The 21321-nt window shown below is 54.6% G+C and overlaps 2 protein-coding genes across 15 annotated transcripts in view; both read left to right on the top strand.

Moving 5' to 3' along the window:
- The window catches only part of ANKRD24 (ankyrin repeat domain 24), a 28887-nt gene extending 26940 nt beyond the window's left edge, over positions 1-1947 (top strand). For 12 of the 13 annotated variants that reach the window (XM_084883598.1, XM_084883593.1, XM_084883597.1 and 9 more), the window contains 3 exons: positions 995-1120; positions 1342-1407; positions 1512-1947. In XM_084883598.1, coding sequence (XP_084739724.1) covers positions 995-1120; positions 1342-1407; positions 1512-1589 — 270 coding nt within the window. In that variant the 3' untranslated portion in view covers positions 1590-1947. Of the gene's footprint in view, positions 1-994; positions 1121-1341; positions 1408-1486 lie in introns of all 13 variants that reach the window. The other variant, XM_084883599.1, reaches the window with a different exon arrangement.
- A 1397-nt stretch (positions 1948-3344) lies between these two features.
- EBI3 (Epstein-Barr virus induced 3) lies at positions 3345-10732 on the top strand. Of its 2 annotated transcripts, XM_084886514.1 has the most exons (5): positions 3345-3607; positions 4610-4730; positions 5760-5941; positions 7319-7476; positions 10356-10732. In XM_084886514.1, exons 1-5 carry the CDS (start codon positions 3541-3543, stop codon positions 10506-10508), a joined length of 681 nt encoding a protein of 226 aa, XP_084742640.1. In that variant the 5' UTR covers positions 3345-3540; the 3' UTR covers positions 10509-10732. The 2 variants fall into 2 exon arrangements, with proteins under 2 accessions (XP_084742640.1, XP_084742639.1); XM_084886513.1 differs by lacking the exon at positions 3345-3607 and having other exon boundaries at positions 4416-4730.
- The last annotated feature ends 10589 nt before the right edge of the window (positions 10733-21321 follow it).

Consider the following 21321-nt stretch of genomic DNA (forward strand, 5'->3'; position numbering starts at 1 on the left):
CCCAAGGGCTTTAGTGCAAAGAGTCATCCAGATACGACTTGCTGTGTGACCTTAGATAAGTCCCTTGACCTCTCTGAGCCCAAGTTTTCACATCTGTAAAATGAAGATAAAGTTGTGGTAGAGACTGTGCTTTATTTCTATCAGAGTTTCTCTTTCTCAGCCTGAAAGTGCAAGTCATGCTCGTGGCATGAAGGGCAGGTCACTCTGTGGGGCGTGTCTTGGGCACTGTGGGCTGTTGAGCAGCATCCCTGGCCTCACCCACTTGATGCCAGGAGCACCCCGGACATTTCCATTGCAGGAGAGGCCCTCGGTGTCCTCTAGGGCAGCATGGTCTCTGGTGAGAGCCTCTTCTCCGCAGGAATAATAATGGAGTTCGGCATTCTCGAGTGCCTGCTCTTTGCCCAGCAGTTTACACTTAGTCACTGTTCAGAATCAGTTAGCTGGTGGGAACCATGGTTCTCTGTACAGGGGGGGAAACTGGGCTCAGAGGGGTTGAGTCATCTTCCCAAGATCTCCTTTGAGAAGGGACAGAGAGGGGCCCAGCCCAGGGCTGCCTGACAGCCACACCGCTTCCCGCCCCTGTCCCACCAGCTTCCCTTCCAGACTCCCACAGGGATGTGACAGGAGCCGCAGACTTTACTGTAAAGGACCCGATGGGCAGTGCTTCTGGCTCAGGTCTGCCATTGCAGAAGAAACCAGAGGCGACCTCATACGAATGGGCGTGGCTGTGCATCCACACAAATTTGTGTATGAACACGGGAGTGTGAATTTGATCTAATTTTCACGAGTCACAAAAGAGCATTCTCTTTTTGACTTTTAATCCCCCGGGCATTTAAAACTCTGGAAACCACTCTTAGCCTGAGGGCCAGAGTTTGCTAGCCTCTAGGATGTGGCCTTCCCTCGCAAGCCTGTCCCACCTCTTTTATGCCTGCTGCCCCCAGCCCTGAGCTCAGGGTCACCAGGGTGACCCCTGACCCCTCCCACCGCACCCCAGATCACAGAGCTCTCCAAGGAGGTCTTCAGTCTGAAGGAGGCGCTGAAGGACCAGCCAGCAGTCCCCGGCAGCTCCGAGGTGGAGGCCCTGCGCGGCCAGGTGGAGGCCCTGCAGGGGCAGCTGGAGGTGAGAGCCCACTGGGCACACAGACACCCGGGAGAGGGCTGGGGGCACGCAGGAGCCTGGGGCACATGTGCCAGGCCTGGGAGGAAATGTTGCAATATTTTGTCAACTGGCACTGTCTTCCTGGGCCATGCCATCAACACGGGGGCTCAGGGTACGAAGGGGGCACTTGGCCCCTGGGGGGCTGTCCTGCTTTTCTGAGCGCCCCTCCGCCCCGCCCGCAGGAAGCTGCCCGGGAGCACAGCGCGGTGGTGGCCCTGTACCGGAGCCACCTCCTGCACGCCATCCAGGTGAGTCCGCCGGGCTGTGGCCGCTCCCCGGCTGCTCGCCGGCCCTCCGTGTCCGTCTGTACAGTGGCAGGGCGCCCAGGCTCTCCTCTGTCCCCCCACCCCAGGGCCAGATGGATGAAGACGTGCAGCGGATTCTGAGCCAGATCCTGCAGATGCAGAGGCTCCAGGCTCAGGGACGCTAAGCCTCGGGACGCGGACCCCCCTTGCTCGGGCCTGCCCGGGGCGCGGTGGGGCTCACACTGACCTTCCTGCTCGGAGATGAGCCGGGCCCCGTCCCGGCTGTCCCTGGTGTCCACGTCTCAGGCCCTGCCCCTGCCCTGCCCCTGCCATCGGAGACTCTGCGAGTTCCCTCGCTCACGCCCTGTCTTCGCCAGCACCACCCCCGGAATAAAGCTCGCGGAGCCCAGGACGGCGTGCGGCCTGATTGCTGGGCCCCCACTTCGGGCAGGGGAGAGGGCGGCCCGGGTTAGGGTGGGGAGCGGGAGGCACCCCCTCCCGCACCCAAACCTCAGTCCCCGGGACGAACACCGTGTTACTGCAAAATTTCAAAAAGTCAAAATGGAATGGATGCCAAAAAGTCCACATGAACAGAATCTCCGAGTTAAGGGAATTCAGAGGCCACGCCCGCACTGACCTCACTTTCCTTACCCTTCGCCCAGCCCCTGGGAGGGAGCCCCCCCCCGCCCCCGGCAACTTCCCTGAAATCCCCCGGTGGTTCTCGGCCCTTTCCAGCTCCGGGAGCGGAGCTGACTCAGACTGTGAACCCCCATGTCCAGCCTGCCCCGGGGGTTTCCTTGCTCCCCGGGGAGGCACCGTGTCCAGTAGGGCTTCAGCGGCCGGGCACCCCCGTGGCCAGGAGAACGTCCGTGGGGAGGGGCTGCCTCAGGCCTGTCTGTCTCTCTCTGGCCTGGGGGTGGAGTGGCGGGGAGGGTGGGGCCCTGTCCCTGTGGTCCATGCGTGAAAGGGCATCTCCTGTGGAGATGCTGGGTCCCTCGTGTCCCTGCCTTCTTTTTTCCGAGACCTTTGTGTGTCAATCTCTCCGTCTCCTGACCCTTCTCTCTTTCTCTATCTCTTTTATCTCTCCCTATCTCCATCTCTGTCTCTCTTGTCTCTGTCTAGCTCCTTTCTCTCTCCCTGTCTCTATTTCTCTGTCTCCTCTCTTATCTGTGTGTGTCTATCTCCATCTCTGTCTCTCCTCTGAGTCCCCCTCCCCTCCCCTCCCCTCCCCTCCTCTCTCTTCTCCTCTGAGTCTCCACCCCCCCTCCTCCTCTCAGTCTCCTACCCTCTCTCTCCTCTGGGTCGCCCCTCCCCTCCCCTCCCCTCCCCTCCCCTCCCCTCTCCTCTCCTCTCCTCTCTCCTCTCCTCTCCTGAGTCTCCCATCCCCTCTCTCCTCTCCTCTGAGTCTCCCACACCCTCTCTCCTCTGAGTCTCCCCTTCCCTCCCCTCCCCTTCCCTCCCCTCCCCTCCCCTCCTCTCTCCTCTCCTCTGAGTCTCGTCTCCCCTCCCCTCCCCTCCCCTCCCCTCCCCTCCCCTCTCCTCTCCTCTCTCCTCTCCTCTCCTGAGTCTCCCATCCCCTCTCTCCTCTCCTCTGAGTCTCCCACACCCTCTCTCCTCTCCTCTGAGTCTCCTACCTCCTCTCTCCTCTGAGTCTCCCCTCCCCTCCCCTCCCCTCCCCTCCCCTCCCCTCCCCTCTCCTCTCCTCTCCTCTCCTCTCCTCTCCTCTCAGTCTCCTACGCCCTCTCTCCTCTCAGTCTCCCACCCCCTCTCTTCTCTCCTCTGAGTCTCCCTCCTGCCTCTGTCTCGGCCTTTCTCCATGCGAACTCCCCTCTGGGGTTTCCCCAGCCCCCCTCACTGCAGCCGGAAGGAAGGACTGACTGTGCTGGGAAAGGCCACGGGGTCTCCACTTCTCCCTTTTGTGGCCTCTTCCCCTGCCCCCACCCTCAGCCTTCCGCACCCTCGTCCCAGGGTGGCCGTACAGGGACCGGGGATCCGCTGCCCCTGCTTGACTCCTCACAGCCCCACAAACCTGCCCGCGCGCCCACCCAGAGAAAGGGAGGGGGCCTTGGCAGGGTCTGAGCGCCTGCTCCCCAAGGTGCCCCGTGCCCCAACTTCTGCAAGGAGCCCACAGGAGTCATGGCCCCACGACTGCTCCTGGCCCTTGTCCTCTGGGCTGGCTGCTCGCCCTGTAGTGGGAGTGAAGGTATGTAGGGCCCCCGGGGGGTTGGGGGACCAGGGCCAGTCTGCGGACTGGACTTCGCTGTGGAACATTCTGGAGTGGGGTGGGTGGGGATTACCATCACATTCCACAGACGGGAAAGTGAGGCATGGAGATGAATCCTACTCCACAGTGACACCAGGTCCTGGCAGCCACAGCCAGGAGGGAGGAGGGAGGGAGGCGGGAGCGGGGGGAGAGAGAGGGAGAAAGGGGTGGGGGTTAACTGAATGCATTCATTTCATGTGCTTCAAAACAAAACTGTAGCCCTGGCCAGTTTATCTCAGTGGGTAGAGCATCGGCCTTCGGGCTGAAGGTCCCAGGTTGGATTCCAGTCAAGGGGCACGTACCTCGGTTGCAAGCTCAATCCCTGGCCCTGGTTGGGGCACATTGGGAGGCAGCCAATTGATGTGTGTCTCTCACATCGGTGCTTCTCTCTCTGTCTCTCTCCCTCCCTTTCACTCTCTTTAAAAAAAAAAAAAAAAAAAATCAATGAAAAAATATCCTCCGGTGAAGATTAACAAAACCAAGAATCTGTAACAAAGAGGGGACACAGCAAAATATCTCCCTCCCCTCAGGGTTCTCCACTCCCAGGGCTCCTCTGTGGCTTGTTAACCCGGGAAAATGAGCCAACAGTCCTGCCTTTGCAGGTTGTAGGGGCGAGAGATGACTTAGGTGTCTTTCCTTCATGGACTCACCCCACCAGCCTTTGTTAGTGCTCCAGGGAGGCGGGATGAACAGGGTGGGGGTGCTGGGGAGGGGGGTGGTGTGTGCTTCACAACCCTGGCGCCTCAGAGCTGGAGAGAATCAGAATCTTACTGTTTCAGGTTCCAGTCTGTGACTGTGGGAATTCTAAGACTGGAATGTTGACATTCCAGAAACCTATAGAATCTGGGACCTGCGCCTCTAGGGTGGCTTTCACCCCAAACCCTGGGTACGTGTGGGGAGGTTTGAAAGCTCACGCTCCGCCCTCCTCCCTCACCCCTGCAGCCCCCGCCCAGCCCAGGGTGTGGTGCCGGGCCTTTAGGTACCCGATTGCCGTAGACTGCTTCTGGACCCTGCCACCTGCTGCAGACTCCGCCAGGCCCGCGTCCGTCATTGCCACGTACAGGTCAGAGCGCCACAGCGGGCCTGCAGGCAGCACTGGCCTGGAACCCTGCGTGCTGGGGCAGCGCGGCCTGCAAGCTGTGCCTCCTGCAATCATAGTTCACGCCAGGGGTGTCGTTTAAAATGTTCTAGAAGCCACGTTTAAAAAGTGAGAGGAAATGGGTGAAATTAATTTTAATATTTTATGTAAATAATATCTATATTTCCAAATACGTCTCATTTAATGATTGGGCATAATGTAATTGGACATACTTATACACAATATGTACATTCAAATTTAGAATAGAAGTTAATATAGAAATAACTAAAATATTATCGTTACCGTTACTTTAAAAATTAATATTTTACATTTTTTATACAAAGTCTTCAGAATTCCACATGTATTTTATGAATATGGTGCATTTCAGTTCAGATACTAAACTTTCATTAGAAATTCTTGATCTCTGATTGGATTTCATAAAATTTGCAGTTGAAGCTATAAATTCATACACCCAGCTTGTTCCAAAGAACTTCCCCAAGTTTTCTGATAACTGGAAACATGACATAAAATAAACCAAACTTAAAAGTCCCACTCAGTCGTGTCAGCTGTGTTTCAAGCACTTGAACCCACAGGCAGCAGTAACTGCTGCATGGGACGAGGTAGCAACAGGGCATTGTGAGTGTTGTAGAAAGTTCTATGGATGGCACTCAGCTCCAGTCTCTGAAGCCTGAAATCCTGGCGTCTCAGAATCCCACCGTTTCAGGTTCCAGAGTCCGGGACTCTGAGGACCTCAGAATGTTGGAATTCTAAGGCTGGAATGTTGATCTTCCAAAAACCTGTAGAATCTGGGACCCGAGCATCTAGGGTGGTGTTCACCCCAAACCCTGGGTATGTGTGGGATCCTTGATGTCAAGTGAGTGCCTCCCCCAGGGTCACAGAGACAAGAGCAGGACCCCGAACCAGGGCTCCGCACCTTCTGTCCCTGCTTGGGGTCTGGGCACAGGCAGGGCCAGCAGGAAGTGCTGAGGCCCTCAGTGCCCACTCTGTGCCCAGGCTTGGAGTGGCCGCCCACGGGGAGAGCCAGCCCTGCCTCCAGCCGACACCAGAAGCCAGCAGCTGCACCATCCCAGACGTCCACATGTTCTCCATGGTTCCCTACATGCTGAACATCACTGCTGTCCACCCCTCCGGCAGCAGCAGCAGCAGCTTCGTGACCTTCGTCCCGGAGCACATCAGTGAGTGGGGGCCATGGCTGGGGGGCGAGGAGGGTCACTGGCTTATTTGTGCTCTTCCGCCTCTCTAGGTACCCCCACCTTCTACCCGTCACACAGTCCTGTCCTCCACTTCACAGTTAATCAAGATCTGCCCACTTCTCTCTCCTCCTGAGCCTCCCTGAGCCCGTTTCTTTCTTTAAAAAATAAAAATAAAAAATAGATTTCAGAGAGGAAGGGAGAGGGAGAGAGAAAAACATCAAAGAGAGAATCATTGATCAGCTGCCTCTACATACCCTCTACTGGGGATCGAGCCCAAAACCTGGGCATGTGCCCTTGATCAGAATCGAACCTGGGATCCTTCAGTCCACAGGCCAATGCTCTATCCATTGGGCCAAACTGGCTAGGGCCTGATCTGGCTTCTTTGCCGCCCACCTGAACCACAGTCCTCTCACCCTAGGTTCTGGTTCCCACCCTCTTCCCTCAGCAGCCACCAGAGGGCGCCGTCCCTGAATCAGCCACCAGAGGGCGCTGTGAGCACCCTAGTCAGGTCTCGCCCCTCTGCCTACGGCTCTCTAGCTCCCGCCTTCCTTGGGGTAAATGCCCAAGTCCTCTTTTGACCCACAGGGCCCTGTATGACCTGCCCCAGCTCCTCCCTCGCAGTAATGGGGGTGGAGGGATGGATGTGGATTTCTTTAGGGGGTGATGAAAATTTCTGATTAAATAGTGTTCCTACAACATCATGAATGTACTGAAACCCACTGAACCGTACACTTTGAAAGGGTGAGTTTTGTGGTATGCAAATTATGTCTCAAAAAGTTGCAACCTGCCGAAACCGGTTTGGCTCAGTGAATAGAGTGTCGGCCTGTGGACTGAAAGGTCTCGGGTTTGATTCCGATCAAGGGCATGTACCTTGGTTGCGGGCACATCCCCAGTAGGGGATGTGCAGGAGGCAGCTGATCCATGTTTCTCTCTCATCGATGTTTCTAGCTCTCTATCCCTCCCCCTTCCTCTCTGTGGAAAATCAATAAAATATATTTAAAAAAAGAAAAAGTTGCAAGCCACTCTCTTCCTTGCACTCCTGAACTTTCTCCCCTACTCCTTTTATTTTTTTTCCAATTAGTAATAATCACGCCCCGGATAAACCTCATTGGCTATGGTACTGCCACCGTGCAAAGCTCTTCCCTACTCTTTATGATCAGTAGATTTCCTTCTGTCTCTTGCCTTCTGTCCTGTGGATTGAGCTCCGAAAGGGTTGTGTCTGTACTGATCACTGCTGTGTCCCCAGTGTCCAGAACATCACTGGACAGTCAGGAGACCCTCAGTCCGTATTTGTTGTTTGTTTGCATATGCATGCATGAAACTGCCCCCTGCTGACCCTGTCTCCTGTTTGTCCGTCAGTCAAACCAGACCCTCCAGAAGGCGTGCACCTGAGACCCCTCCGCGGGCAGGGGCTGTGGGTGCAGTGGGAGCCTCCCAGGTCCTGGCCCTTCCCGGAGATCTTCTCTCTCAAGTACTGGATTCGCTACAAGCGTCATGGGGCTGCCCGCTTCCGCCAGGTGAGGAGGGTGAGAGGCAGCTGGGAGGACGATTCCCGGTAGAACAGCACGTGTGAGTGCACCGAGGCCTCCCCTGTAGCTTGAGATTGCTTGTGGCCAGTGTGAAAAGTAAAGGCAGCCAGCAGCTCCACTCCTGCTCCCGCGTATCTGCCCAAAGGACTTGAAATCAGGAACTCAAACAAAACCTTCATAGTGGTGCTAGTCACAATAACCGAAAGGCGAAACAGCTCCAATGTCCATCAGAGGGCGAATGGGTTCACAAAGTAGGCCCACCCACACACTGAGTGTGACTCAGCCATGAAAGCACCGACACTCACTACCATGCGGATGACCCTTGGAAATACGATGCTCAGTGAGAGAAGCCAGCACAAAAGGTGTGTGCGTCCACTGATGGGAAATGTCCGGAGCGGGCACAGCCAGGAGTGGAAAGTAGATTCATGGTTGTCAGGGGCTGAGGAGGAGGATGGGGAGTGACTGCTGATGAAAACAGGTTTTTTGTGTTTTTTTTTTTTTTTTTTTTGGGGGGGGGTGATGGAATTTTCTAGAATTAGAGGTGCTGGTTGCACAACATTGTGAATGTACTAAAGGATAGTAAATTGTCCACTTTAGAATGGTTAATTTTATGCTATGTAAATTTCATCTTGATTGAAAACAACATATATTATTTTAACTTAAAAAAAATTTTTTTATTGATTTTAGAGAGAGTGAGCAAGGGAGAGGGAGAGAGAAACACTGATCTGTTGCCTCCCATACATGGCCTGAAACCTAGGTGTGTGCCCCAACCAGAAATGGGACCACAACCTTTTGGTGTATGGGATGACTCTCCAACCAACCAGGGCTGTTTTAGCAAGAACAACTTCTTCAACTTCTTCTTCTTCTTCTTCTTCTTCTTCTTCTTCTTCTTCTTCTTCATATATTTTATTGAATTTTTACATAGAGGAAGGGAAACAGATAGAGAGTTAGAAACATCGATCAGCTGCCTCTTGCACACCTCCCACTGGGGATGTGCCCGCAACCAAGGTATATGCCCTTGACCGGAATCCAACTTGGGACCTTTCAGTCCGCAGGCCGATGCTCTATCCACTGAGCCAAACTGGCTAGGGTTGTCTTAACTTCTTAAAAACTAAAAACTAAAGGCAGTGTCCTGTGAGCATGCGCAGGTCGGTGTGTCCTGGGCAGGGCCGGGTCCTGGGCTGAGGAGCGAGCCCCGTGGATGTGGGGGTCTTCGGTGATGGGAATCGTCTCCATCTGCTCTCAGGACAGTGCCAGGAACTATGGGTGGCTGCCGAGCCATTCCAATGTGGCGAGTAGCCCAGGAACTGGCTTTTAAATTTTTTAAGTCTTTGCAGTTTCAAAATTGAGATCGAACTCACATGGCAGAAAACTCACTGTTTTAAAGTGCTTCAGCCAGTGGCTTTGAGTGTGCTCATAAAGTTGTGCCACCATCAACCTAAATGTAAGACTTGCAGCACCATATGGCAGACCTGGGGCTGGGCAGCTGAGCATGGGGGCTGGAATGGGACCTTCCAGAGGATTGTGGGAGATGGGAGGAGGTGAGGGCCAGGTCAGGGAGGGAGAGTGTGGAGCAGCAGGGACAGGAGAGAAAAGATGGACAGGAGGGAAAGCAGGAAAGGCGGACCTGAGTGGGTGTCTCATTCGTACCCATGGGACCTCAATCCTGGGAGGTCCCTGCGTGGGGACAGGAGAGGCCAAGGCCACTGAGAGAAGAACTGATTACATTTCCTGAGAGAAGGGGACATGCCGCGCCACGCAGGGCCGTTTTACAGGCAACATCAGGATGCGGGAGGCTGGAGCAGGGGGGTGGAGCAGGGAGGTGGAGCAGGGGGGTGGAGCAGAGGGCTGGGGCAGGGGGTGGAGCAGGGGGCGGGAGCAGGGGGGTGGAGCAGAGGGCTGGGGCAGGGGGTGGAGCAGGGGCGGGAGCAGGGGGGTGGAGCAGGGGGTGGAGCAGGGGCTGGGGCAGGGGGCTGGGGCAGGGGGTGGAGCAGGGGCGGGAGCAGGGGGGTGGAGCAGGGGGTGGAGCAGGGGCTGGGGCAGGGGGCTGGGGCAGGGGGTGGAGCAGGGGGTGGGAGCAGGGGGCTGGAGCAGGGGGGTGGGGCAGGGGCTGGAGCAGGAGAGAGTGGTGAGCCAAGGCAGCGCCCTGCTGGGGTTCCCCTGGGAAAGGAGACAGGGTGGGGTGAATGCTGGGGGCTGGCGAGGTGGGTAATCCTGTGGGCTCTGGGCCGCATGGGTGATCTCAGGGTGCCGGCACCTTGCACTGGGGTGACGTAGGGCAGGAGGATACTGGCCTGTGGGGGAAAATGAGAGAAAAGGGCGGGTGGCGGTTTAGACTCTGATTGTTTAGTTTGTATGTGAAAGGCATGCTCCTTTGCCATCTCTGACAACTGGCTGACCCCAAGAAGGGCAGTCTGCTCCCGGCCAGCAAGATGTTAAGATGCCAAAATATCCTAAGATACAAAGAAATTAAAAAAAAAAAAAAAAAAAAAAAAAAAAAGGTCAATACAGTGGGACTGGGCGTTGGGAGGAAGGCATTGAAGCCAATGGTCGAAGCTCTGGTTTAGGGCCAGGAGGAGGTGGTGGGGGAAGGGAGAGGTCTGGAGTGAGGGATCCCACCACTGAGACGTCCCTCGAAACTGGGCCATCCCTTGGTGCGGTCCAGGAAGGACTCCTGAACGAGTTGGCTCTGGGACCAGCAGGAAGCCCACACAGGTCAGGACCACACAAGCCAAAGACTTGGGGGGGGGGGGGGTGAGGGCGAACGGTTTAGGATGGAGCGTGAGGACTGAGGCTCAGGCACACAGGCCGCTGGACAATGGCCTTCCCAGCCTGGCCACCCACTGACCACCGTCTTTCTCTCTCAGGTGGGGCCCATCGAAGCCACCTCCTTCACCCTCAGGGCTGTGCGGCCCCACGCCCGGTACTGCATCCAGGTGGCCGCCCAGGACCTCACCGACTATGGGCAGCCCAGCAACTGGAGCCTCCCCGCCACTGCCTCAGCGGCTCTGGGCCAGTAGCAGGGGCTTTCCAGGCCCCCCCGCCCCCCCGCTACCTGCTCCAAGGCGGATGGAACCTGACTGGCCTGGGGTCGCTGCTGCCCAGTTGCTGGGCACCTTGGACAAGTGACTTTGCCTCTCTGGCACTTAGTCTCCTAATCTGTGAAATGGGGGTGTACTCACTCCTCTGACTACATAACTGTGAATGTGACATATCATTATTGTTTAATGAGACATCGTTACCAGCATAGACTCTGCCTCCCTTTGTCCAGCAGACCCAGAGAGGAGTTAGAGAGGACGGAACAGAGCAGGACACACGTACAGTGAGTCGCCACTCTGGGGAGAGGGTCTGGGCTGGACGAGAGGAAGAGACGGAGCGTGAGGAGCTGGGGGAGGAGTGGAGGGGTTCTGCCTGGGATGGGATGGCGGGAGCTATTCAGTTCAGTGGTTTGTTTCACCCATCGTCTCAAAAGACGTGAGCCCCAGTGTGAGTGGACACAAAGGGGACGTCAGTTTGTTTGGGAAGATTTCTCTGAGGAGGGGACAAAGTAGCCAGGCCTGGAAGTATTTTCTCAATCCATGGTTTGTTTGTGGATCTCACTTAGGGCTCATCTCAGAGGTCACCTCCTCCAAGAAGCCTTCCCTGACCACATCATCTGTGGTAGGCAGAATAATACCTTCCCCCCAACTCACACACACACACACACACACACACACACACACACAGATAATACATCCTAACCCCCAGAATCTGTGACTATGGTACCTCACATGCCAACAGGGGCTTTGCGGGTATGATTAAATTAGGAATCATGAGAAGACTCCTTATTTAAAATTTAACGATCTTTCACTAAGTTAGTGAACATCAAGGAGAGTTATTATCCTGGGGCCCCAAGAAAATAACCAGGATCAGGCAGGAGCCCTGGCCGGTGTGGCTCAGTTGGTTGAGCATCACCATTCACCAAAAGGTCACTGGTTTGATTCCCAGCCTGGGTACATGCCCATTTCAGGTTTGCTCCCTAGTAGGGGGCATGCAGGAGGCAGCTCATCATTTCTCTCTCTTTATATCCCTTTATCTCTCTAAAATCAATTAAAAAAAACATATTTTAAAAACTTTTAAAGAGGGAGGCAGGAGAGTAGAGGGAGAGATGGACAGTGATGTGACAGTGGAGACGGAAGTCAGAGTGATATGGGGCCATAAGCCAAGTATTGCAGGAACTCTAGAAGCTGGAAGAGTCAAGAAGATGGATTCTCCCCTGGAGCCTCCAGAGGACCCAGGACTGCCATCCATACCAGACTCCTGACCTCCAGGACTCTAAGATACGAGCTGTGTGGTAAGACACGAAGCTTGTGTGTTACAACAGCCGTAGGAAACTCATACACCGCTTTCCACGGTTAGCCTGTTCTGTCTTCAGACCATTTACCGAGCCAGAAAAGGTCCTTTTGTGTATTTATTGTCCATCTGTCCCACAGCGACCCCTGGAGGACAGGCATCTTCCGTCGTGTTCTCTGATGTGTCCCCAGAGGCTGAGCACGTACAGTACCTGACGCAAACATCTAGCCCTAGCCGGTTTGGCACAGCAGCTAGAGCGTCAGCCCGTAGCCTGTAGGGTCCAAGGTTGGACTCTGAACAAGGCCATGTACCTCAGTTGCAGGGTTAATCTGTGGCCTATGTGGAAGGAAATGAATCTGTGTGTCTCTCACATCTATGTTTCCCTCTGTCTGTCTCTCCCCCTTCTTTCCACTCTCTCTAAACATCAATGGGAAAAGATCCTTAGGTGAGGATTAACAAAAAAAAATTAAATAGTACAAACATTTATCGAAGGAAGGGAGGCCTGGCTGGTGGTCTAAGTGGTTAGCGCACCCTCTCACACACAGAAGGGTGGAGGCTCTATTCCAGATCAAGGGCAGGTACCTGGGTGGCTGTTTCCATCCCCAGCCCGTGGGGGCGCCTGCGAGAGGCAACCAACTAATATTTGTGTCTCAATTTATATTTCTCTCTCTTCCTCCCTCTCTCCTTTCTACTCTCCAAAATCAGTGGGAAATATCCTCGGATGAGGATAAACAAACAAAAATAAATAAAAAGGAAGGAGGGAGACTGGAGAAAGAATTGAGTGGGATTTCCTCTTTAAAAGGACATTTGAGCCCTCGCCAGTTTGGCTTAGTGGGTAGTGTTGGTCTGCAAACCGAAGGGTCCCAGGTTCATTCCGGTCAGGGTTCAGGGCATGTCCCTAGGACACAGGCTCCTCCCCAGCTGGGGCCCTGGTCCGCACGTGCAGGAGGCAATCAACTGATGAGCATTGATATTTCTTTCTGTCTGTTCCTCTCTCTCTCAAAATCAATGAGAAAATACCCTTGTGTGCAGATTTAAAAAGAAGAAGAATTTTAAAAACGGACATTTGGTTATGGGGTACATTTGGTATAGTGTGTGTGTAGGGGGAAGGTGGGTTTGCAGCCTGTGGCTCAGGATAAACGGGGTGTGCCGTCCAGGGCACTCTTTTGCCCACAACCTGTGTGGCACGTGGAAACAGACCACAGCCCCCACGTGAACCCTGAGGACACAGGGACGATGTGTGGTTCCCAAAGGCCAGCACACAGGTTTAACGCCCAACACTGAACATTTTATTTGCTGAATAAAAGAATGAACAACAGGGAGTGTCGCGAATATATTTTCACAAGCCGCTGCTGACCTCTAGGACTCAGCATCTCCTGGGAATGCCACATCCAGATGCCCCAGAACCTTTGTTGGGAGCTATCGCAGTTGCAACCCGGGAGGGAAAACGGCCGGGTTACGGTGTTAACAGGCGGGAGTCCCAGCCAATGACAAAAGCAGGCTGTGTAGCTGCAGCCAATACTGGAGGCTGGAGCAACGACGGTGTCGGAAGTGCAAGGGACGGCGGGGAAGTCCAGTAAACAGCAACCCTAGCTGTTTCCTGGTACGTGTGAGAGGAGTGGGGGACAAAGATATCGGAGCGAAAAGTTTTAGAAGTAAGTGTTGGATGTCTAGGGCTTTATACCCAGGGCGGCATATGATATATCGGAACTCCGGCCGAGGTGACCCTCTCTCATTGGAACCTTGTTTTCTAGCCTAACGGCCAATCACCTTCCGCGAGAGGTGGGCTTTCGCGAAACTTTTCCCGGGGTTTACCCAATCACAGGCGGGGGGCTGGAGGAGGGGTGGGGGAAAGAGCGGAGCTTGGAATATTTGCCCAATCACTTCCCCATTATTGGGTTTCCGAAAGAAATTATCCAATCACCTCCCTTGGGGGCGGGGCTTCTTTAAAAGCTTGTTCCCTCACCTTTTTTTTCACTGTAGGGGGCGGGACTCTGATAAGCCCCGCCCCTCCTTGGATCTTAGCCTATTGCGTTCCTGGAAAGGGTTAAGCTTTGCTAAATAAACTCTTTGTCTTCAGGGGCCCCTCAACTTCTCTTCCCAAGTCTGTGGGGAAAACAAGTACTAACCAGCACTCCTGGGTGGAGAGGGTCTTGCAAGGCGGGATTCGGCCTTTGGAAGAGAGAGCTCTGGAATTCTGAGTGCCTGTCCTCACCCCACAGGAGAATGTGTGCTCCCTGAAGGGAGTGAGCTCTCAGGCCTGCGAGTAAGTCCAAGATGTCAGGATCGACAGCCTGGAGCCTCGGTTTGAAGTCGAGTTGATGTTCTTTCCTGTGACTCAGTGCCTTCATCTTTTAAACACCTAGGTTAGGAACCCAGCCCAGCCTTTTCACATTCCAGTGCAGTGTCCGTGAAAGCCCTTTCACCCTGAGCATCCAACTGGAGGCCATCTATTTCTATAATTTACCGTTAGATACTTGCGCGCCATGCTGATCACATCCTCACAAGTGGACGGGTTATATCCATTCAGATTAGGAAACGGAGGCCCAGAGAGGATATGCCATGGCCAGAGAGTGGAAGAGTCAGACCCAGGCTCCTGGCTCTGTGACCCAGGCTCCTAATTGCTGTACTACCCTGTCTCCCCCAGAGTCGGGTCCCCAGGTCTGAATCCTGGCTCTGCAGTTCATGCTCTGTGACTGAGTTTCCTCTGTGAAAAGGATGCTTCACTCTGTCTCACGGAGACTTTGAAAGCCGTAAAAAGTGTTCTGTGTGGTGCCCAGTACCCAGTAGGTGCTCAGAAACACGAAGTGCTTTGTTTTCTGATTATCTGATATAGTTATTTTTCATAATCCAACCCCACTTTCCCTAGATCTCCCATTTCAGGCTCCTGTGCAGGAAGTTCGAATTCAGCAAGTCTGAGGCTGCTGTCCTTAGAAAGGCCAGGTTACAAGGTTGGAAGTTGGCTGGCATCTGGGAACTTGAATTTCAGGATGGTTTCCACTGTCCCTGATAAGAGTGGTTCCCTGGGCTTACACTGTTTGCACAAACAGTTACGCTGAGCACCTGCTCTCCTCCTGGAGTCTGGGATCTTGGTCCGTGCTGGGCAGAGTGCCCGCATGACCGGTCCCCACTGAGAACTCTGGGTGCTGGGTCTGCGTGAGCTTCTCCAGGAGACTCTTCACACCTGTGGTGACTACTCCTTGCTGGGGGAATTGAGCACGTCCTGTGTGACTCCACTGGGAGAAGGCTCTGGAAGTTTGCCTGATCTGCCTGAACCTGTCCCCCTGCCTTTTCCCTTTCCTGACTTTCCTCTGTAACTTTTTGCTGTGATAGATAGTAGCCATGTGTATGGCCATATGCTGAAGGCCACCAGTTCTCCTACGAAATCATTGATCCCAGCAGTGGACTTGGGGACCCTGGCACGGCTCCCCAAAGACCAGCAGGCAGTACATGGTGCGATTGATGGTTCCCTTCAACATGAGGTCCGTGCCCCCACATGGCCCCCCACAGCAGTTGTGGCAGACAGATCCGATGTCTGGAGCCCAGGGAGTGGCTCATCCCTGCCGATCAGACCAGGTCCCCAGTCCTGGCTCAGACATCGTCACAGTGAGAAAGTGACGGCTCCAAGCCCCGCTTTCCCCATTCAGGATTAATCTCCCTGCCCTCCTAGAGCTCCCAGCCCGTGCCTGCCTCGAGAGACCTTGATCTGTGATAGTGGAAGTGTGAGCACAGAGATGGGGCCCTGTACATACATTCCCTTCCACCAGCAGCCCTGACTGTTCCTGCCTCAGGACCTTTCACAAGCCGTTCCCTCTGCCCAGAATGAATGCTCTTCCTTTTGCTCTCACGTGACTCCTCTTCACCCGTGAGGTCTTGGATCAAATCTCACTTCCTCAGAGAGCTCCTCTTGAACCCCATCCAGCCCATCCATCATTCCCCCTCTTGTATTTACACCACTTCTGAATGACCATATGTTACCAGTTCCAAGCCTCATATTTTTTCACATTTTAGCATAATTTGAAATCAGGTACCCCTGATAATCAAAGATACCTTGGTTCAGTGAATTTTAGTGCATGTTTACATATTGATCTGTTAATTTTCTATTTCCTTTTTTTTTTTTTTTTGTCACTCAGCAGCCATTTCTTAGGCACGTGCTGTGTGCCAAGGCCTAGACTGGATACCAGGGATGCTCGGGGATCCAGACTGACAAATCCCTGACCCCCTGCAGCCCACAGTCTGACGGGGAGTGGAGATAATAAACACGTACTCAGGCGCATTCACAACAGCTGTGTGAGGGCACATACATCCCTCACGGGAGAGCGGCTGGTAGTAAAGGGAGTGCTTAGCTGGGGCGGTCCAGGAAATGCCAGTGGAGCTGGGGTCTGTGGCTGAAGGGTGTCATGGGCCGCGGGAACTGCAAGGACAAAAACCCAGACGTAGGACCAAATGGGGGCGGGGGAGGGGGTGGTGGTTACAGGGTTGGTGGAGGCCGCATGCTGGGTGGGGAAGCACAGGCTGAGCAGGAGGGGCTGAGGCAGGGCAGGGGCTGGAGTTCTGCCTCGTTCCCTGTGGCCTCCCTCTTGGTAGGCCCTTCCCTCCTGAAGGTCCAAGAGCCCCCAGTTCACCTCGCCCCTGGAAACAAAGGTTTGGGGGAGGTATTTATAGCAGCACTATTTATGTATTTATTTAAATTTTCCTTTACTTGTTGTAATTCAGCCCATGCCTACTCTCCTAACACTACTTCCAATTTCCACAGTGCTTTTTAAGGTGGAATGTTATGTCATTTTAAAATATATATATATTATTGATTTTTTTACAGAGAGGAAGGGAGAGGGATAGAGAGCCAGAAACATCGATGAGTGAGAAACATCTATCAGCTGCCTCCTGCACACCCCCTAACTGGGGATATGCCAGCAACCAAAGTACATGCCCTTGACCAGAATCGAACCTGGGACCCTTCAGTCTGCAAGCCGACGCTCTATCCACTGAGCCAAACCAGTTTCAGCAAGCAGCATTATTTATAAAGACATAAAAACTGGAAATAACCTAGGTGTACAATAATAGGAGATTCTACGAACAAGCTGTGTGCAGTGGAATATTACATAGCCAACATTTGTGTGCATATCATGCATGGATGGCTGCTTCCACTCTCCAGTGGCAGAGTTGAGCGGTTACAACTGATACTCCATGGCCTCAAAGCCAACATGTTTAAAGAGAAACTTGGCTGACCCCTTAGGGTCACCCAACTCAGCTGCCCACGGCCTGTAGGGGTGGGTGGCCAAGAAATCCCTTTCCCAGTGTCTAAGCTCACACTGTCCCCACCGCTCTGCTGGCTGTGCTCATCTCTAGCTGGTTCCTTCTCAGTGTGACCCAATGGGGCCCCCTGAGATCATTTAACGAGTAATGACGTCAGCTAATGTTGTGCAGCACTCAGCATGGGCCACGCCTTGTGCTAAGCTCGTTATACAAACTCACTTGTTTAGTTACCCAATGCAACTATATTAATCCACTTGCTCATTCAAAAAATATTTGTTGAGCATCTATTGATACTATATGCCCAGCTCTGTTTTAGGTGCTACAGCAAGTGAAGAAAAAGTCTCCACTCATAAAGGTGACGTTCTTGTTGGGAGTTGGGAGATAAGAGAGTAAACATATCTAAATAGAATCATGAAATAAAAATAAGTGAGTACTAGAGGTGGAGATAAAACAGGGTAAGAAAGTTCTGAGAGTGCTAGCTGGTTTGGCTTAGTGGATAGAGTGTCGGCCTGTGGACTAAAGGGTCTTCCATTCAATTCCAATCAAGGTCACAGGCCTGGGTTGCGAGCTCAAACCCCAGTAGGGAGTGTGCGGGAGGCAGCTGATCAATGATTCTCTCTCATTATTGATGTTTCTATCTCTCTCTCCCTCTCCCTTCCTCTCTGAAATAAATAAAAATATATTTTTTTTAAAGTTCTGAGAGGGTGCCTTAAGGAGGTGTATTTTCTGCCTGTTTCTCCCTGTATGAGTTATCTAGTGCTGCAAAACAGATGACCCAAATTAACAGCTAAAACCCACAGGAATTGGATGTGGTTTTGCTGGGTTCCCTGCTTCAGGGTCTCTCCTGGCTGTAATTGAGATGTCAGCCAGGGCTGGGGTCACCCCTGAAGGCCCGATTGGTACAGGTCTGCTTCCAGGCTTCCTCATGTGGTTGCCCCCGTTCCTTCCCACGGACCTACCACTGGCTTTTTAAGGCCAGCAGAGGAGGAGGTCTCCTCGCAGTGACAACAGCTTTGCGGGTTCCACTGGTGGGAAGCGAGCCTCAGGTCCCAGCCATGTGCAGGGGAGGCGATTGCACACGGTGTGTCCATCAGGAGGTCACTGGGGGCTGCCAGACCCTCCCCCGCTCCACAGTGAGCTTTGCAAGGGCAGGTGTCATGTTGATGAGTATGTCCCCAGCACCTAAGACCATCCAGGCACTTAGTAGGTGTTCAGTAAATGTTTGTAGCCTGACTGAGTGGGTGTCTCCCAGTTCATAGTGAGGGAACCGAGGTGTGTGTGTGTGTGTGTGTGTGTGTGTGTGTGTGGAGGCGGCCTTGGTTCTGCCTGCGCTCCGCCACCACTCGCCTGTCCTCCACCTGCCGCTGGTAGTGTTTCAATCATTTTTCATTTCCCTCCAGGCTTTTACGCTTCTTTCTCCCTGTGATCTGGGAGCAGTTTTGCTCTTGACCTCCAATTCCCTTGTGGGGCTTCCCAGGACTGAGTGAGCAGAGGAACAGCCACACATTTGGGATCTGTCGAGTGTGCAGACCCTCCTGGGCCTCTGCCTGTCCCCCCTCCCCCCCCCACTCCCCTCTCCTTCTCCCTCCTCCCCTGGAGCCACCACACACCGTTTTCTGGAGGCTCCCCTCCCCCATCACCGCCGACAGCCGAGCGCGGCCTGTCATCCGGTTCCTGGAGCTGTCAGGCTTCATCCAGGATCTCCATCAACTCCCCGGGAACTGCCGGCTGAGCACAGCGTGGCCGCCCTTCCCCGGAGCCCACCCCGCCTGAGCCTGCGCTGCACGGCGGAGCGAGGGGCTGCTGGCACCTCAGGCAGAAGCCCCCACTCCCTCCACACCCCACACCGAGCCGCTGCCGCCCCCTCCACAGAGGACGGGACGCCCAGGGCTCAGCCAGCGAAGCTTGGGGCCGGGCGTAGAACTGTAAGGCTCCGTCCTGGCCGGCGTGGCTCGGCTGGTCAGAGCACCGTCCTGCAGGCCCAGTGGTGGCAGGTTGGTTCCCTGCGGGCACACACCGGGGTGCTGGGGCACTCCCGGGTTAGGGCACGTGCGGGGGCGGTGCTGCAGGTTTCTCTGTCCCTCCCTCCCTCTCTCCAAATAAAAAATACCGCCAGGCGCCAAGGCTGCTTTGGTCACCGTGCTCTGCTGCCGGGGAGCCCCGGGGGCTGGGCTGTGTCACAATCAGACTGGAGACTCATGACAGGGCTGCGCCTCTCCTATCAGACTGGGCCCTGCAGGAAGCTTTGTCTCCCTTACATGGGACCCTTGAAAGAAAGGGCATCTTTCTCCCCTCAGAGGGAGCGTCAGAGGGCAGGGCAGGCTCACGTCTCCATCCGCGGCCGCGCCGTGCCTCTCCCATCAGCTGAGAAGCCCCTGGAGTCAGAGCCGCGCCTCCCCCACCACACCGGGCGCCTCCGGGGGGAGGACCATGCCCCCCTGTCAGACAGAGCCTGTGAGGGCATGCACGTACCGACCAGTCTCTCCCCTCAGGCTGCGATAAGAAAGGCAGGACTGTCTAGGTCAGGAGCTTCTGGGAGCGGAGATAGTCTCCCCTGTCAGACCAGGAGCTCCTAAAGCAGGGCCACGCCCCCTCCATCACCCCTGCCTGTCCCTGCGGTCCTGCTGCTGTGGCTCCCACCCCCGTCCAGACTCCATCCAGCGGGAACAGAGGGGCAGGCACCGCCCAGCCACTCCCCCACCCCAGCTCCTTCCTGAGGTCCCAGCCACTCTCAGCACCCAGCAGCACCTCCTCCGTCCGGCCCGGACTAGCACTCAGAGGCCTGAAGCACCACGTGGGTGAGCCTTGAGGACATGCTACTCAGTGAGAGGAGCCAGGCGTAAAGGCCACAGCGTGACCCCACTGATGTGAAAGGTCCGGAACAGGCACACCCACAGAGTCAGGCAGGGGGTTCCTGGGTGCCATGGGATACAGATTTGGGGAGAATAAAAGGTTACTGCTGAATTTGGGGTGATAAAATGTTCAGGAACTAGATAGTGGTGAGGGTGACACAATCCTCTGAACCTACTGAAATACACACTTTACACGGGTCAGTTGTAGGGTATGTGAATTATATCTTTTTTAAAAGCTGCCCACTTGCCAAAACCGCTTTGGCTCAGTGGTAGAGCGTTGGCCTGCAGACTGAAGGGTCCCAGATTCGATTCCAGTCGGGGGCATGTACCTTGGTTGCGGGCACATCCCCAGTAGGGGGTGTGCAGGAGGCAGCTGATCGATGTTTCTCTCTCATGGATGTTTCTGACTCCCTATGTGACTCCCTTCCTCTCTGCGGAAATTCAATAAAATATATATATATTTTTAAAGTTGCCCACTCTCCCTGGCCCGTGTGGCTCAGTGAGTTGGGCGTTATCCGGTGCACCAAAGGATTGCCCCTTTGGTCCCTCGTCAGGGCCCACACCCAGGCTATGGGCTTAGACACGCTGGGGGAGGGCAGGAGGCAGCGGACTGACGTTGCTACTCTCACATCGATGTTTCTTTCTAAAAATAATCCTTTGAAAATACAAAGTGCCCCAGACAATACTTACCTGGCAGGGGAGACACCAAGGTCACGAAGGTGATTTTCCCAGGGCGAGGCTTATCCATTGCACTTCGGATGTGCTGACCCCTGCGATTTCCCCAAACGCGGGAAACTCGACTGCATAATTTGTGGTAGCGGGGGACTGCGTTCGCGCTCTCCCCTTAAAAAAAAAAAAGTGCCCCAAACAATGCCAGGCAGTAAGTGCTCAGCAGAGGTGAGCTGCTCCATGCCCACTGAAAAGATGGGACAATCCAAATCACTGCCCAGGGTGGTGCTGGGGGAAGGGAGGACTCCGGGCCACCCACCTTCCTGCCTCTGTCCATGGAGTGCCCCCTCCAAGCTCCGCTCCATGGTTCCCCGGTCTCCAACCAGAAAGCCAAAACCCAGGGGGTTACGTGGCTGTACAGGTCATACCTCAAGGTCAGAACTCCCAGCCCGGCTCTCCCGTCCACCTCCTGCAGCTCCCCTCCCCCCGCCTCCCCTCCCGGCTCCCCGCCCCCCGCCTGGCGCTGGAGGGGCGGCCCCGGAGGAGCAGCTCAAAAGCGCAGGAAAGTCAAATGCCGTTTGATTCCGCCTGCGGGGCCTCTCATTGCCATTCCTGACACAAACTGTAATTAGGAGGCCCTTTCAAATATTTATACCGCAGACGTCCGTGTTTATTCGCCAGGGTGAGGACTCGGATTTGATGAGATCTGTCACCAGCTCAGCCG

The sequence above is a fragment of the Pipistrellus hanaki genome, assembly GCF_964339955.1.
Source record: "Pipistrellus hanaki genome assembly, chromosome: 5".
In the NCBI taxonomy this organism is placed as follows: domain Eukaryota; kingdom Metazoa; phylum Chordata; class Mammalia; order Chiroptera; family Vespertilionidae; genus Pipistrellus; species Pipistrellus hanaki.

What these genes read in the sequence shown, in the direction of transcription:
- EBI3 (XM_084886513.1), top strand. Translation starts at nt 4,483, where the DNA reads ATGTTGACATTCCAGAAACCTATAGAATCTGGGACCTGCGCCTCTAGG. An exon ending in TCCGTCATTGCCACGTACAG is followed by an intron (nt 4,731 to 5,759) that starts GTCAGAGCGCCA and finishes CTCTGTGCCCAG; the next exon opens with GCTTGGAGTGGCCGCCCACG. An exon ending in GGGCTGCCCGCTTCCGCCAG is followed by an intron (nt 7,477 to 10,355) that starts GTGAGGAGGGTG and finishes TTTCTCTCTCAG; the next exon opens with GTGGGGCCCATCGAAGCCAC.